We start from the raw sequence: 16285 nt of genomic DNA on the forward strand, positions 1-16285 counted from the left end.
CTCTCATCTTTCTGGGAGACCTAAATCTACCTTCTATAAACTGGATAACAAATGAATGTACAACTGAACCAATCCATACTACACTATACATCACAGTTACAAACCTAGGCCTTGAACAACTAGTAACTAACAATACTAGACTCATGAACTGCCTCAACCTCATCTTTTGTAATAACACAAACTCAATTTATGGACTACAAGAACCCTCTTCCAACAGTGACCACTGCATGATAGACTTTTATCTAAACATACGCCCTCGCATAAATCGTCTCAACAATAGAACTCCAAACTACAATTTTAAAAAAACCAACTATGACCTTATAAACAATGATCTCTCATTTCTTGACTGGCAAAATCTATTCTCAACCTGTATCACTACAGAAGACCACTATAAAGTATTCCTACTTGAAATCAATAAAATCATCAAACTATATGTACCACAAATCATCACCAAAATCAAAAGGAATAGCAAATTTCCCATATCAATAAAAAAGCTGCAATCCAAAAAAAAAAAATCCCTCTGGAAAAAAAACAAAAAGGATTATGTAGCAAACTTCAAAAACCGCTACAAAAATATTTGCAACCAAATAAAAACAGAATGTAACACTTACCACACTAAACAAGAAGAAGACCTTCTACGCACCAATTCCAGTCGTGCTTTTTATAATTTTGTGAACAATAAACTTAAAGAAACAAGATCCATTCCACCACTAAAAGAACCTAACGGCAAAGAATGTACTGACGAAACAGTTAAAGCAAACCTCTTTAACACATTCTTCGGCTCAGTCTTTGTAAACAGTGATGGCTCACATCCAACATTCCTCAATCGTATCAAAAATGTTAACAACGACTTAACACATATAGACTCCACAGAAGATAACAACGACCTAACACATATAGACTTCACAGAAGATAATGTTGAAAAAGCCCTTCGCAATCTGAAACCATCATTATTTATTGGACCAGATGGACTATGTGCTTACTTTTTAAAAAAACTTTCAATTAATATAGCTGAACCCCTAAGCATAATCTTCAATAAACCTTCAAAACTAGTTCCTTTCCAAAACTCTGGTCTCTAGCCACAGTCATCCCTATCTTCAAAAAAGGAGATCCCAGCCTAGTTGAAAATTACAGACCTATCTCTCTATGTTGTGTCTCATGCAAAGTAATGGAATCCATCATAAACCAATCCATTACACTCCATCTCGAAACAAACAACCTTCTCTCTAATAAACAATTTGGTTTCAGAAAAAAATTGTCTTGTAACCTACAACTTCTCCACTGCAAAAACATATGGACTACCAACCTTGATCAAGGAAAAGCAATAGATGCAATCTACATAGACTTCTGCAAAGCTTTTGATTCAGTAGTACATGATAAACTACTCCTCAAACTAAAATCCTACGGCATTTCGAGACCTCTTCACAATTGGATAAATGCCTTCCTGTCAAACAGACAAGTGGTCAAAATTGGCAACGCTATATCAAATCCTGTTCCTGTCAAAAGTGGCGTTCCCCAAGGTAGTGTTCTTGGACCAACACTCTTCATACTATACATAAATGATCTCTGTGACCTCATCTAAAGTTATTGTGTTCTCTTTGCTGATGATGTCAAACTATTTAATACCATTAATAATACTTCTACCCTTAAGACCTCGACTTAATTTCCGATTGGTCTAAAACTTGGCAACTCCAAATCTCAACCAGCAAATGCTCAGTCTTACATATTGGAAAAAAGAACCCTAACATCAAGTACAAACTTAATGGACATTACCTAACTGACAACCCCCATCCTGTCAAAGATCTTGGAGTTCTCATATCAAATGACCTTAATGCCAAAGCCACTGCAACTACATAGCAAAAAAGGCCCTAAGAGTTGTAAACCTAATTTTACGCAGCTTCTTTTCTAAAAACTCTACACTACTAACTAGAGCATACAAAACATTTGCCAGACCTGTTCTTGAATACAGCTCATCCGTCTGGAACCCATACCACATCTCTGACATAAATACAATAGAACGAGTCCAGAAATATTTTACTAGAAGAGTTCTTCACTCCTCCGAAAACAACAAAATACCTTATACCAACAGACTTGAAATCCTGGGATTAGAAAACTTAGAACTCCGTCGACTTCGACATAACCTGTGTTTAACACACAAAATCATCTATTGCAATGTCCTTCCTATAAAAGACTACTTCAGCTTCAATCGCAATATTACAAGAGCAAAAAATAGATTCAAGCTAAATGTCAACCGCTTCAAACTTGATTGCAGAAAATATGACTTCTGTAACAGAGTTGTTAATGCTTGGAACTCATTACCTGACTCCATAGTCTCTACTCAAAATCCCAAAATCTTCAACCAAAAACTGTCTACTATTGACCTCACCCCATTCCTAAGAGGACTATAAGGGGCGTGCATAAGAGCACAATAGTGCCTCCCGTTCCTGTCCTATTGTTCCCTTCATTATATCAAATTAATATAGTTGATGCATATTTTTTTACTTATATACAGTGGGGTAAAAAAGTATTTAGTCAGCCACCAGTTGTGCAAGTTCTCCCACTGAAAAAGATGAAAGGGGCCTATAATTGTTATCATAGGTATACCTCAACTAGGAGAGACAACATGAGAAAACACATCCAGAAAATCACATTGTCTGATTTGTAACGAATTTATTTGCAAATTATGGTGGAAAATAAGTATTTGGTCAATATCAAAAGTTCATCTCAATACTTTGTTATATATCCTTTGTTGGCAATTACAGAGGTTAAACGTTTTCTGTACGTCTTCACAAGGTTTTCACACACTGTTGCTGGTATGTTGGCCCATTCCTCCATGCAGATCTCCTCTAGAGCAGTGATGTTTTGGGGCTGTCAGTGGGCAACACGGACTTTCAACTCCCTCCAAAGGTTTTCTGTGGGGTTGAGATCTAGTGACTGGCTAGGCCACTCCAGGACCTTGAAATGCTTCTTACGGAGCCACTCCTTTGTTGCCCAGGTGGTGTGTTTAGGATCATTGTCATGCTGAAAGACCCAGCCACGTTTCATCTTCAATGCCCTTGCTGATGGAAGGAGGTTTGCACTCAAAATCTCACGATACATGGCCCATTCATTCTTTCCTTTACACGGATCAGTCGTCCTGGTCCCTTTGCAGAGAAACAGCCCCACAGCATGATGTTGCCACCCCCATGCTTCACAGTAGGTATGGTGTTCTTTGGATGCAACTCAGCATTCTCTCTCCTCCAAACACGACGAGTTGAGTTTCTACCAAACAGTTCTACTTTGGTTTCATCTGACCATATGACATTCTCCCAATCCTCTTCTGCATCATCCAAATGCTCTCTAGCAAACTTCAGACGGGCCCGGACATGTACTGGCTTAAGCAGGGGGACATGTCTGGCACTGCAGGATCTGAGTCCCTGGCGGTGTAATGTGTTACTGATGGTAGCCTTTGTTATGTTGGTCCCAGCTCTCTGCAGGTCATTCACTAGGTCCCCATGTGTGGTTCTGGGATATTTGCTCACCGTTCTTGTGATCATTTTGACCCCACGGGGTGAGATCTTGCATGGAGCCCCAGATCGAGGGAGATTATGAGTGGTCTTGTATGTCTTCCATTTTCTAATTATTCCTCCCACAGTTGATTTCTTCACACCAAGCTGCTTGCCTGTTGCAGATTCAGTCTTCCCAGCCTGGTGCAGGTCTACAATTTTGTTTCTGGTGTCCTTCGACAGCTCTTTGGTCTTCACCATAGTGGAGTTTGGAGTGTGACTGTTTGAGGTTGTGGACAGGTGTCTTTTATACTGATAAGTTCAAACAGGTACCATTAATACAGGTAATGAGTGGAGAACAGAGGAGCCTCTTAAAGTAGAAGTTACAGGTCTGTGAGCCAGAAATCTTGCTTGTTTGTTGGTGACCAAATACTTATTTTCCACCATAATTTGCAAATAAATTCATTACAAATCAGACAATGTGATTTTCTGGATGTGTTTTCTCATGTTGTCTCTCCTAGTTGAGGTATACCTATGATGACAATTACAGGCCCCTCTCATCTTTTTCAGTGGGAGAACTTGCACAACTGGTGGCTGACTAAATACTTTTTTACCCCACTGTATATATATATTTTCTTCAAGATATGTTGTTTTATCTATGACAATTGTTTGTGTATACTGTTATGACAAAAAGAAATTAAAAAAAAGTATTTTATCTCTTTTCACCTGTGGCTTCCAGCTAATATAGATTCCTCATACTTTTATAAGTGCTGAAAATGAAAAGCTTAGTAAAGACAAGCTTTTCATTTTCAGCACTTATAAAAGTAAACAGGAAACCACCACCTCCCTTCAAATAAGTAAAAAACAACTAATAGCAACTTGAAACAGCATTAAATAATAACTGATCATGTAATATAGGTCTGTAAACATAAGGAAATATGTCTTAAAGATCCCAGCCCTATCCAGTATACTATGATGTACTGAGAATTTCCTTTATATCACTCACAGCATAGTAGGCTCATTTGTAGAGTCATTTCCAATGTGCTAAGACTATGCCATCAGCATGCCCTTTCTCCATGTATATATTGTGTACAATAAATGTACACAAAGCTAACATAAAAAATAACAGCACTTGTTTATTGATAAATTGCAAAGCAATTTTTGCAGTGTGAATCTACAGGCATGTTAAAACAGTAGCACAGTGCCAAGGAATTATTAAACACTTTTTTATTATATCCCCAATAATTAAATTATAATAATTTACATTAGACATCAACTTCTCCATATATTATAAATTGCTTTAAAATTTTATTTATAGAACAATGCTACCATTCCAGGTAACAGCGTTCCGTGCATCTTTGGCGTTTAGTCATGCCAGCCACATGACCATGGAGATGTCTTCGGACAGCGCTGGCTCTTCTACTTTGAAGCGGAGATGAGCACCGTCCCCTAGAGTTGGGAACGACTAGCAAGGGGAACCTTTACCTTACCATTCCAGATGGCCAATAACTGTTGCAATGAATGGATATTTAGCTTATCTTAAACTTTACACAGAATTGTTTCTTCATTGTTATCCGATCTTTAATTCTCCATTCCACAGCCATACCCATCAATATGATCATATATTAATGTGTCATCTGATAAGGGGTTCATGTATCTAAGAACGCAACATACCATACTTATTTTAAATTGTTTTTTAAATGGGATTACTAATATATAAACATGGCATTTTAAAATGGAACATTATAGTTATATTAGATTTAACTTCTTCTGGCTCCCAACATGATTTTCAGATAATCCATAAAGCTCCTCACAGCTGAGTTTGGAAAATCCCCCCCTCCCATTTTCATATAGTGATGACATATACAAAGACCCTGAGCTGGAATCCTTTGTAGAATACAGAGATTTCAGGAATTAACCCAACATCTAAATGGATGTTTCAGGTTGAATGTTTTCAATGTTTTTTTTAAAGCAAAAAAATAATAAACTCTCCTCTTAATTAAGAGACCATGTCAAGGCTAGAGATTGGCCTGAATTATGGAAGAAATAACAGTGGATAGAAGAAATGATTGATGTAGAAATGCTAAAGGTTAAGTATATATTTAAGAGAAAAAGCAACATAATAGAGACTGTGGGGTTAAACACATCTGATGCAGGATAGTTGTAGTTGGCATTTTAGACAGGTATGTGAGAAACAAATTATATTTTGGATCATTATCTTGATGAAGTATCCATTTTCTTTTCAGATTCAGTTTCTTCACTGACTGAACATTATTTACGTCTTTGTTGTAAAAATATTGTCCAATTTTAAACTATTCTTAGTGGCAATTAAGTGGAAATATTAAAAATAAAGAAAAATACAGAAAAAAATGAGAAATAAAGATAAGAAGGATAACCATAACAAAAACTCAAGGAAAACAAATCTGGATAGGAATAAAATGAAACAAATCCATACAATCCAAAGTGGGGACTTCACTTTACTCTGAAGCAGGTCTTCAAGGCCTTTTTAAAACAAGATCAGGTTTTATTGGTATTAATCAAATCCATTCTTCCTTTCACCCATTCAGAATTTCCTGTGCTATTGTCTGTTATATAACCACAAAGTATAATTAAAACCTCTCCATTTTTTTACCAGCTGGCAAGATTTTTTTTTCTTCAAATACATCATTATAGAGCCATAGAAAAGATTTCCTAACTGATGACTTTACATATGTACATTTTTGTTGTTCAGTAAGCAATGTTTTACTGGTGGTTGAAAAAATATCAGCTAAATTTTTTGGAAGGTCATTTGAAGTAATCTATGAATACTGTTTTGCAGACCTAACCATTTTTGAATCTCCAATTCTGGTGGTGATTCTTCTTGCTTTCAATCTAATGTCCAGCAGTTAATAATGTAATTAAAACTGATAGTTCATGAAGACAATTATGAGGCACCACGTGAAAGAAAAGTCAAAGGTTTTGGAATAGCTCTCTTATCTTCAAACTATAAGTTTACTGAACATCTATGAGAAGGTCTCAAACTGGCAGTGGCAGGCAAGGAAGCCTAAGAAAATGTCTGACTTCTGCAAGAGAGCTAGGGTAAAATCAGTCAAACCCCCCAAAAGGTGACTACAGTTGTTTGGAAGCTCTAATTACTACTAAAGGATGTTACAAAGTACCGACTGAAAAGGTGTCTATAGTTCAAAGACTATAGTTCTATAGTCAAATTTTCAAATTTTTAATTGGAACCTTTATACTATAGTAAGTATGCATTCACATTTGCAGAAAAGTATATTTAACATTTTTCGCTTTTTTCTGTTCATGTAAGGACTCATTGAAGTGTATACTTTAACAGGGTTGCCTGAAATTTTGTATACAACTATAAACTTAAGAACTTTGCTTTTATCATTATATCAAAGGATATAATGATATGTGTGTGTGTGTGTGTGTGCACGAACATATACACACTTATTTTTCATTGTTTTGAAATAAAGTAAAATGTAGTAAAATGTGTTTACCTGCTTGTAAAAATCAGTAGAAGGAGATGACCTGGACCTTTCATGTTTATACTGAGATTTCTCAAGTTGTTCAAGGCCAGCATCAAGGATATTATCAGCTGAATGATACTTTCCAGAACTACAATTTTCTATAGGTTTTCTCTGCTCTTTCCAAGAAGCCTGGTATTCTGCAAATGTTTCTAACCTCTGAGGTTGTCTTGATTTAGTAATATGGCCACTGTAATGTACAGTTTCACTAGGTCTATCAGAAGCACAAAGCACATTCTCAACTCCGAAAGAAGCTGACCGCATTCTTTTTTTGTACCATGATCCTGCAGATTCAATTTCATGAGAATTTCTACGAGGAGTAGCAGACTCTGCTTCTGAATGAAAGTAGGATGCACATCTCTGTGAAGATTTTTGACAGACTGGCTTACTAGTCTCTTCAAAAAACTTCCATTTATCTGCAAAAGTTTCCAAAGCTTCCTCTGATGTAGTTGGACGATGGGGTGTTTGGCAGTTATCATCCAATATACCCACTTCATTTATTTTCTCAGGTTCGGAATAAGATTTTAACTTTTGTTCTGCAGTAAATCTCTTCCTAGCACCAATACGTGAAAGATGGTGAGCACCATTACTCAATGATATCTCTTTAGAAGGCTGCCTAAATTCAGGGAAACTTAATTCATCTTCAGAAACAAGTGTCAATGGAGAAGTATTGTATATATTTGTCTTTCGATCTGGAAGATAATCTGCAGAATTGAGTTCCAAGTCTCGGCGCTGAAAAGAAGTAGCCTTCAAAACTCTGGCTTGGGCCTCTTTCAGATTATCTTTGTACATGTGAGAATAACAACTTTCTGATGAAGAAGCCATCTTTTCTTGAGAATCATCCTTCCAGTTCTCAGCATAGTCCTCTTCCTCTGTTGGCTCTATTAAGGCTGCTGTACTTTTGCTTTTTTGGAGTTTTGCTCTCTTCATTTGAATTTCATTTCTCAGTGTGGTAGCAAAACGATCACTCCTCCGTGCATTTTTGCTTAGGTGAACATCAAATCCTGTCTGTTTATTAATCCCAATTTCGGCAGCAACATTAATCTTCTTTTTCTCTTCCTGAGCTAAAGAATGCAACATTGGGGTCTTTTGGGGAGAAATATGATAGTTCTTCTCCTGATTCCATTTGAAATCTTTTTGGGCTATTTTAGCGTCAGGCACCTGTAAATATTCCTGCCCATCCTTATATTCATGACTACTGAGATTTTCTTCAAATGTCTTGTTCTGACCTGATTTCTCAGAGTAATTTATCTTCCTAGAACCTTCCAGTACAACAGCCTTAATATCCTCTCCTTTATTAACTGCACAATGAGCTCTCTTTTCACATATATCCAGAGAAGACTCAGTAAGATGCTGAGGTAGAGAATATTTAGGATTTTGGCTCATGGTTATGGCAGGATTCTCACTTGACACCGAAGCAGCAAGATTTCCTGTTCCAGAATTCCTACGTTCATTTTTAAACTGTAATGATTTTGAGGTTCCCTGAGCAGACTGAGCAGGATGCTGCCTCGCTTTTATACAATAGTAATGATTTAGTCCAGGGTTTTCCTCAGAACTCATGTCAGAAACGTCAGTAGTGGTATTACTAGGAGTCCTGGTTTGGTTTAGATGAGAGTTATGTTTGTCAGAAGGCCTCTCCTTAATGTCACTATAAGAAGAGAGCCATTTTGGCTCTTTAGATGATGCAGAGGCTTTTGCATTGTGAAAGAAACTATATTCATCACTATATTGCCGCTGATGTTGATGGTGCTGAGACTCATAAACAGACTGGGCAAATCGAACATCAGTACTAGACAGAGAAGAATGCAGCCTCTTAGCATGTCCCATATTATTGTTCATCCTGTCACCTGGGGAAGAAAAATCATAATCTGGAATAAAATCAGGTCTTTGTATTGGGCTGCTTCCTCGTCTTCTGTGTGAGGTCTTCTCAACTGACCTGATCATTTGCTTTTGTTCTTCAGCAGTGTCAGCACTCCAGTCATTTCTGATTGGTGTTCTATGTAGGGCTTCAAAATGCTGGGGGCTCTGAATGCCCTCTGAATATAGAGGAGGCGCATGATCTCTATCATGACTTTTGGTAGCAGCAAAACTATCACTTCGGAGAGGGGGTGGTGGAGGTGGAGGGGAAGGAGACTTTTTTCCTTCAGGGACATACCACACAGGTACAAAATTAGATCTTCCAGGCCCAGAATAGACTGAATTAGTATGGTCTTCTGGTCGTGAACTTAGGTTGTTTTCGTATTGTGGTGGAGTTGCAAAGGAGTTAACTTTTTCTTCAAATCTTCCATTATCACTCAGAAATGAAACAGTCTTGCTATTCCCTTGTTTTGGAGTTTCCCAGTGACCCACTTTATACATCACATTCTCTGTTGACAGACCATCTACACTGGACAATGTGTGATCAGGTGTACTGGAGCTAGTAGAAAAAGAACCATATGCAGAATCTCTTTTGCTGGGATTCCCCAGATGATCAATGCTGCTATTGGACTTTGCAGAGGAAATCTGTCCATACTGATATGTTTGGGGTGTGTGATCCCAGATATCCATGCTTCCCACAGAGCTGAACTGGCCTGAGGTACGATGTAGATTTGATTGATTCCATGAATTTGAAAGATCAAAGGAACTGCAACAAATAAAACAAACATATGTCCATTAATATAGTATACATATACACAAAACCATTATTACAATTACCTACAGGAATATTTTATCTATTAAAATTGCATATTAAAAGCATATTGTCACTTTTGCAGTGTGAAATAAGCTTTAGTGAAGACTACAGTGAGCCCCTGATTGTATCTATCAACTCTCTGCATGACTGACCACTGTCTCAAGGTAAGTTTTGATATGTTCTTAGTATGTCAGCTAATACTTTGTTTTTTAAAGTTTTTTTATTGCTTCTCTCTTACAAAATAATCAGCACAGACAGAACCCCCAGGTGAATTAGTTTCATTCAGAAAGAATTTCATAGTATTTCTGAAAAAGATGCAATACAACATTAAAAAAAAGACATATACTTTAAAAAATCCTACATAATTCTTTGAGGTTTATTTCCAGCTAAACTGCTGTATGATTGCAGCCTTAGACAGTTGTCAAAATATAAATTAGGAAACAGAATATATTATTTAATAGTATATAAACTTAACCAGCCAGCATTATAGTGTCAATAATGCTAAATGTATTTCTAAATTCATTACAAATTTGAATATTTTATATTAAGGGTTTTTGTGTTAGATGTAACTAAATCATAGTATTATGAAATAATAACCACATAAATAATTATTACTGTGGACTTTTTAATTATTACAAAGGCAATGGTATGCAATACCTATTTCTCATCAAGGAAATTACACAATAAATAGAAAAAGTAATTATAGAGTTATTCTTTAAAAAGATACCAGAGAAGAATATACATGTGTAATTTTAAGAAGCTACCCCGGAACAGCAATTTCAATTTCTTCCATCAAATGCTGCTGGAGGAAGTTATTTGGTACAAATAGCTGCTCCGATTTGAAATGATTATACATTCTGGTACTAGTAGGGAAGAAAAAAAACCACTGGCCATCAAAACTTGCATGTATTATTTTTCATTCTTCATAATGAAAAAAACATTGTGAATTAATAACTCTCAGGTATATATAATTTAATGATTTTTTAAAATAACAGAACTTGCTTCATACAATAAACCAAACAAGACAACACGGTACATTGCTGGCAGCTTAAAGTTAAGAATAAAATAAGACAAGCAATTATTTTCTTACCGTTTGAGCCCGCTGCTTGTAACTTTCAACAGGAACTCACCTTGAATGATACTGAGAGGGCCATGAAGCACACACATTGGTGGAGGAGTGTCTTGACGCAGCTGTTTCAAGCCGATTCTCAGTGAATTTGGTAGCATGCCAGGAATGAGGCCTGCAGGCTAGATCATTTTTTCTGGAATGAGAAAAGTGAAGCAACTACAATTATTGCATATGGAAATTGCACTATGTGGCAAACAACCAAAGATCTGCTTAAGTTAACAGATACAATAATAAGGATTGCATTACAGAACATTTTCATTTTTCTAACAAATCACCTCTTAGAAGAATCCAGCTTTTGTTTTAAATGACATTCCAAATGGATGATAAGTCAGTGACAGCAAACTGAAGCATTTTTTAAGAGTAGGTAAATAAAATTTGAAACAATTAAGCCTTGTATATAAGCAAATAAGTACAAAAAAAAAGTATTCTGAGCTTGATCAGGGCTCAGACATTCCTTTTATTTGAATCTCAGAATAGAATAGGTGTGGTTTGTTAGCTATAGGAGAGGCTAAACTTTGATACAGATGCAAATGCCTGCTGTTTACAGAATCAAGAATCACCTTGAAAGAGAATTCACCCCACATTCTACAACTGTAGAACCCCACAGCTGAAAGCTTATCTCTTTGCTTTTATAACCCATTTAGCTTTCTTCTTCAGGTGTACAAAAAAATGTAAAAAAAAAACAAATATGAAGGAGCCTCTTATGCTGTCTTGACTTTTGCTGGTCTACAGAGCAGGGGTGGGGGAATTTGTTAAGGCCAGTTGCTTCAAAATTTTACATAGCTTGGAATGGAATAGAGATTACAGTGGATGAGAAAAAATAGTCTGTACTGTTAGTCTAAATAACGTTCCCATTTCCTAAAGATCCTCAAGTCCAATTAACTTCCTGTATGGAGTTGTTTAATGTTTGAGTAGATCTAATTCCACCAATCTAGCAATAATTATTGTACTGATCACTTCATGATCAACTAATGCATAATTGGATTGCCTAATGAAAAAGATAAATATAAATGAAATTTACATTTACAGTATAATCCCTTCAGATGATTATATACTTACAAGGAAATTCATAGAATTTATTTCTTCATGAGCATTGGTGGAAATGCAGACTTTTATTACAAAAGTCCCAAAGGTGCTTTTCTTTTGAAATAGTTGCACTTCTTATCCAAGCAGCTTTTCAGAAACAAAAAAAAACAAACGAAATCCAGTTGCCTTTTGGAAAAGCACCTTTGGGAAACTATGACCTGGATGATTAAGAAGACATTCCACTGCAAAAGGTTAACTTTTACATTTGCTTATTACTTATTTAATGTATAACTCCCCCCTCCCCCCACAGGAGCTCATTGTATCTTATATAGTAATCTCCTTTCATCTTACCTTCAGATCAAGCAGCCTTGTGAAGTAGGGTAGACTGACTTTATTATGTGAGTTTTTATGGATAAGAGTAGACTAAAAGCCTGTGTCTCCTGGCCCTTGTCCTATAGCTAAGTACTACATCATAATACTTTTACTGGCTTTTTATTTATATGGGATGTAGCCCAGTTATAGAATATTTTTTTTCTGGATGAATTTTGATTAAACTCTTGTATCCCAGGTAAGGCTATAAAGTGAAACATGGCTGCAATTGACAAACAACTGTCGAATGCAAATCTTTCCAGACAGAGGCAAAGCTTATCAAATCATTAGGAAACACCCCAAGCTTCCTTTTCAACGGATTCAGGTCCATTAGTTACTGTGGACAGATTTTATTATCTTTGTCCTGCCTTTATTACTTTTATAAATGTTTATATATATTTCAAGGTGGTGAACATACCTAATACTCCTTCTTCCTCCTATTTTCCCACATCAACAACTCTGTGAGGAAAGTTGGGCTGAGAGAGAGATTGGCCCAAAGTCACCCAACTGGCTTTTATGCCTAAGGCAGGACTAAAATTCACTGTCTCTTCTAGGTTGATGTGTTAATGATTAGGGAGGAACGTAACTCCAGGAAGCTGAAAACAAACCACAGAATGGTTGTGACTCACAGACACCTGATCATACGATAAAGTACTGGTGGTAATGTCTTCCATGTTCAGATCATGTCATTACTTCCCTGAGATTAAAAAAAACAACCACCACCAGATCTATGGTATGTCCTAATGTGCATGTTAGGCCATCAATAACCTAGTTAGATTTATGATTATAATCTTCAATCTCATTATTATCTTCAGTCAGTTATTGGTTTTGTGGGTCTTTCTTACATTAAGTATTTTTTTAAAAAAATATGCCGGGAAATGCTCTACTACATTTTGATCTATAAAGCCCTCTTTACATTCTTTTTCAGAGAAAAATAATCTTGCTATTTAATATATATTCCTGAACATATTCAGAAGCCCCAAACCATATACTGTATTTTTCAGAATATAAAACGTACCTTTCCCCCTCTAAAAGGGGGTGAAAATTTAGGTGTGTGTCTTATACATCGAATGTAGCCCCACCTGCCCACTGGCCCCCACCCTGTGGCCTCTGCTTCCAGCAATTTACCTCCTTGCAGCAAGCAGCAAGAAGAAACAGCCCATTTCAGCTTCAGCACAGCCTAATTAGCACAAGTTGATTGTCCTTGGATCAGTCTCCCGACTCTCAGCTGTTTCAGGCTGCAAGGATTGCCATTGCCTATTGATGCATGAGCCTCTGCTGCTTGCTGCAAAGAGGTAAATTGCTGGGAGCAGATTTTTTTTCTTGTGCTAATCAAGCTGTGCTGAAAACGAAAACGAAAGTAAAGCAGGCTATTTGTTGTTTGCTGCAAGGAGGCAAAATTACTGAGAGGCAGAGGCAGATTTCTTTTTCTTGTTTTCCTCACCAAAAAAGGTAGGTGCATCTTAATAATCTGGAGCATCTTTTTTTTTTGAAAAAAGTTTTTTTTTTTTTGAAAAGCAACAACAAGCAAACCACATACAAATCATTTTGAACAAAATATCAGTCAGGTACATAATTAAACACATTTCAAATTTCACCCTCTCATTATATTGTTTATCCAATGTATTTCCCTTTCCCTCTTAAAATTTTATTATTTGCACATTCCTATCAAAGCATCTATTCCACCCCTCTATCCTGAAATTAATGTTAAATCAAGTCTAGTTCCCACATTTTTTGCCCCCTTTCTTGCCCCTCCCTTCTTCATTAAAAATGCATATTCCCACCACAATTCCTTTCTTTCTATTCCTTATAATCACTATTTATAATCCTTATATTTCACAAAATACAACCATAATTATCCCTAATTTTATCAAAGAGACACTAGTAACAAAAGAAAGAAAATGAGAACAAGGTAGTATCTGTAAAAATCTCTCATACATTAAATCTCACCTTTTAGTTTCAAAAAGGTCTCCCATCACATATTATTTCATAATCCCATTCCAAAAAAAAGAAAAAAAGAATTAAAGTAAGAGATAAGATAAAATCTAGAAAGTTCTCTCGTACATTCCCTTCAGTTTCAAAAAGGTCTCTCATCACTTTTTATTTCATCCTTAATCTTAAGAAAAAAAAAATCAATATGCTTTCATATTTCAAAAGATTTTGTTCATAGCTATAGCTTTATTACCATTCTTTCCTTATTCAGTAACAATTTCCACATTATCTATTCTTGATAAAAGAGCAAAATGAAAAGGAGCAAACGTTTCTCATTTCTTACATAGTTCCATGCTTATATTCATATATTCTATTGGAAGTTTTATCTCGAGCTATTTCAATTTCATTACATATGCTTAAAAGTTTCATATTTTCTTAGCTTATTAACTTTGATACCCCATTCCCTCTTTCTCGACATTTTTGTAATCCTCTAGTGATCTTTAATACAAATTTTAGCTTTACATTATTATATCATACTTTTTGTATTCTTCACTATCATTGCTGCAAACAGCTCTTATCTTTTCCTAAAACATTATTAATGTTCCAGTTCTGTAGTTATTTCTTGTATTTCTTGCTTAGATGTCATTTTGTATATTTCTCTTGTTATGCATTGTTTTCTGCTTTATTCTTTGATGTTATAAATCTTAAAGGTCAGCCATCTGGTTGCTAAAGTCCTCCTTTGAAATTGTCCTGAAATCACAAAGACATTTCCCTCCTGTATTTCTTCTTCTGCCTTTAGATGTCACTCTTTGGTCTACAGTTGCAATCCACAATTAACAAAGTATCCATTTTGTCTGTAACATAGAGCCGCACCTTTTTTGTTTCAATTTGTTTCCCTTTTTCAAATTTGTCCCATTTAAATAGTTTCATTAAAGGTAAAGGTAAAGGTTCCCCTCGCACATACGTGCTAGTCGTTCCCGACTCTAGGGGGCGGTGCTCATCTCTGTTTCAAAGCTGAAGAGCCAGCACTGTCCGAAGACGTCTCCGTGGTCATGTGACCGGCATGACTCAACGCCAAAGGTGCACGGAACGCTGTTACCTTCCCACAAAAGGTGGTCCCTATTTTTTCTACTTGCATTTTTACATGCTTTCAAAACTGCTAGGTTGGCAGAAGCTGGGACAAGTAACGGGAGCTCACCCCATTACACGGCAGCACTAGGGATTCGAACCGCTGAACTGCCGACCTTTCAATCGACAAGCTCAATGTCCTAGCCCCTGAGCTACCGTGTCCCTTACATGGTATAGTTTCATTATAGTCCTTTAAATCCAAATTTGTAAAGAATAGAGGAACTGGGAGATGTTCAATTAAAATCCATTTTTAAAATCTTAGTTAAGTCCTTACTTTTGCCTTCTTGCTTGTAATCTTTAAATAATCGATAAAAGCCTCCAAAATTCTCCAAAATCAATTTTAATTAGAAGTCTTATTTTTCTTGTTTTCTCAATTTAATTAGGGCTCTAGACTTAGGTTCCAAGCCAAATTTTATCAGGTCTTAGGTATCATTAATTATTTCCTTCTGTTTTCATTTCCTGTTTAGTCGCTATTTCTCAATTTTTCCTTAAAGTCTTGTTGGCAAAATTACTCCAAGTGCCTCTTCATGAGCTGGTATTGACTCACCCAGCTTCAATATTTTGTTCAATATTTATGCTTTATTCTCCTGCCCGTTCTTTGCAACTTCCCTGTTCACTCTAGTGGCTCCCTCATTCTTCGCTGCCCCTGCAGGGCAGCTATGGTCCAGTCCGGACCCCCATATCGAGGGGATTTTCTGCGCTCACCCCGGAGCTCTCGGGGTTCACTTCCGTTCCATTGTGACACTGGCCACGCCTCCCAGAGCATCTTATACTCCCAAAAATACGGTATGTTCCACAACAGATGCTATTCTGTGAATGCGTGCATTTAACAAAAGTCAATCTAAAAATGAACATTTAATCCCTACATTGTTAAGACTCTTAATTTGCATAAACTCAAGGGCACATTCACCACCAAGCTATTATTGGTGTTTTAAATCTCATAGTGCTGCTTTGTTAACCAGCAACAGATGCATGCCTTTACTTCACAATGTATTTATAAGGCAATATAATACCTTGACAG

At 36.4% G+C, this 16285-nt stretch overlaps 1 protein-coding gene across 4 annotated transcripts in view; it reads right to left on the bottom strand.

Annotated features, from left to right (window-relative positions):
* SHROOM2 (shroom family member 2) overlaps positions 1-16285 on the bottom strand; it is a 165215-nt gene that overhangs the window by 47517 nt on the left and 101413 nt on the right. For 3 of the 4 annotated variants that reach the window (XM_058184801.1, XM_058184798.1, XM_058184799.1), the window contains exons 3-4: positions 10811-10942; positions 6983-9632 (exon numbers count right to left, since the gene is read on the bottom strand). In XM_058184801.1, coding sequence (XP_058040784.1) covers positions 6983-9632; positions 10811-10942 — 2782 coding nt within the window. Of the gene's footprint in view, positions 1-6982; positions 9633-10770; positions 10943-16285 lie in introns of all 4 variants that reach the window. The other variant, XM_058184800.1, reaches the window with a different exon arrangement.

The sequence above is a fragment of the Ahaetulla prasina genome, chromosome 5, assembly GCF_028640845.1.
Source record: "Ahaetulla prasina isolate Xishuangbanna chromosome 5, ASM2864084v1, whole genome shotgun sequence".
Lineage (NCBI taxonomy): Eukaryota > Metazoa > Chordata > Lepidosauria > Squamata > Colubridae > Ahaetulla > Ahaetulla prasina.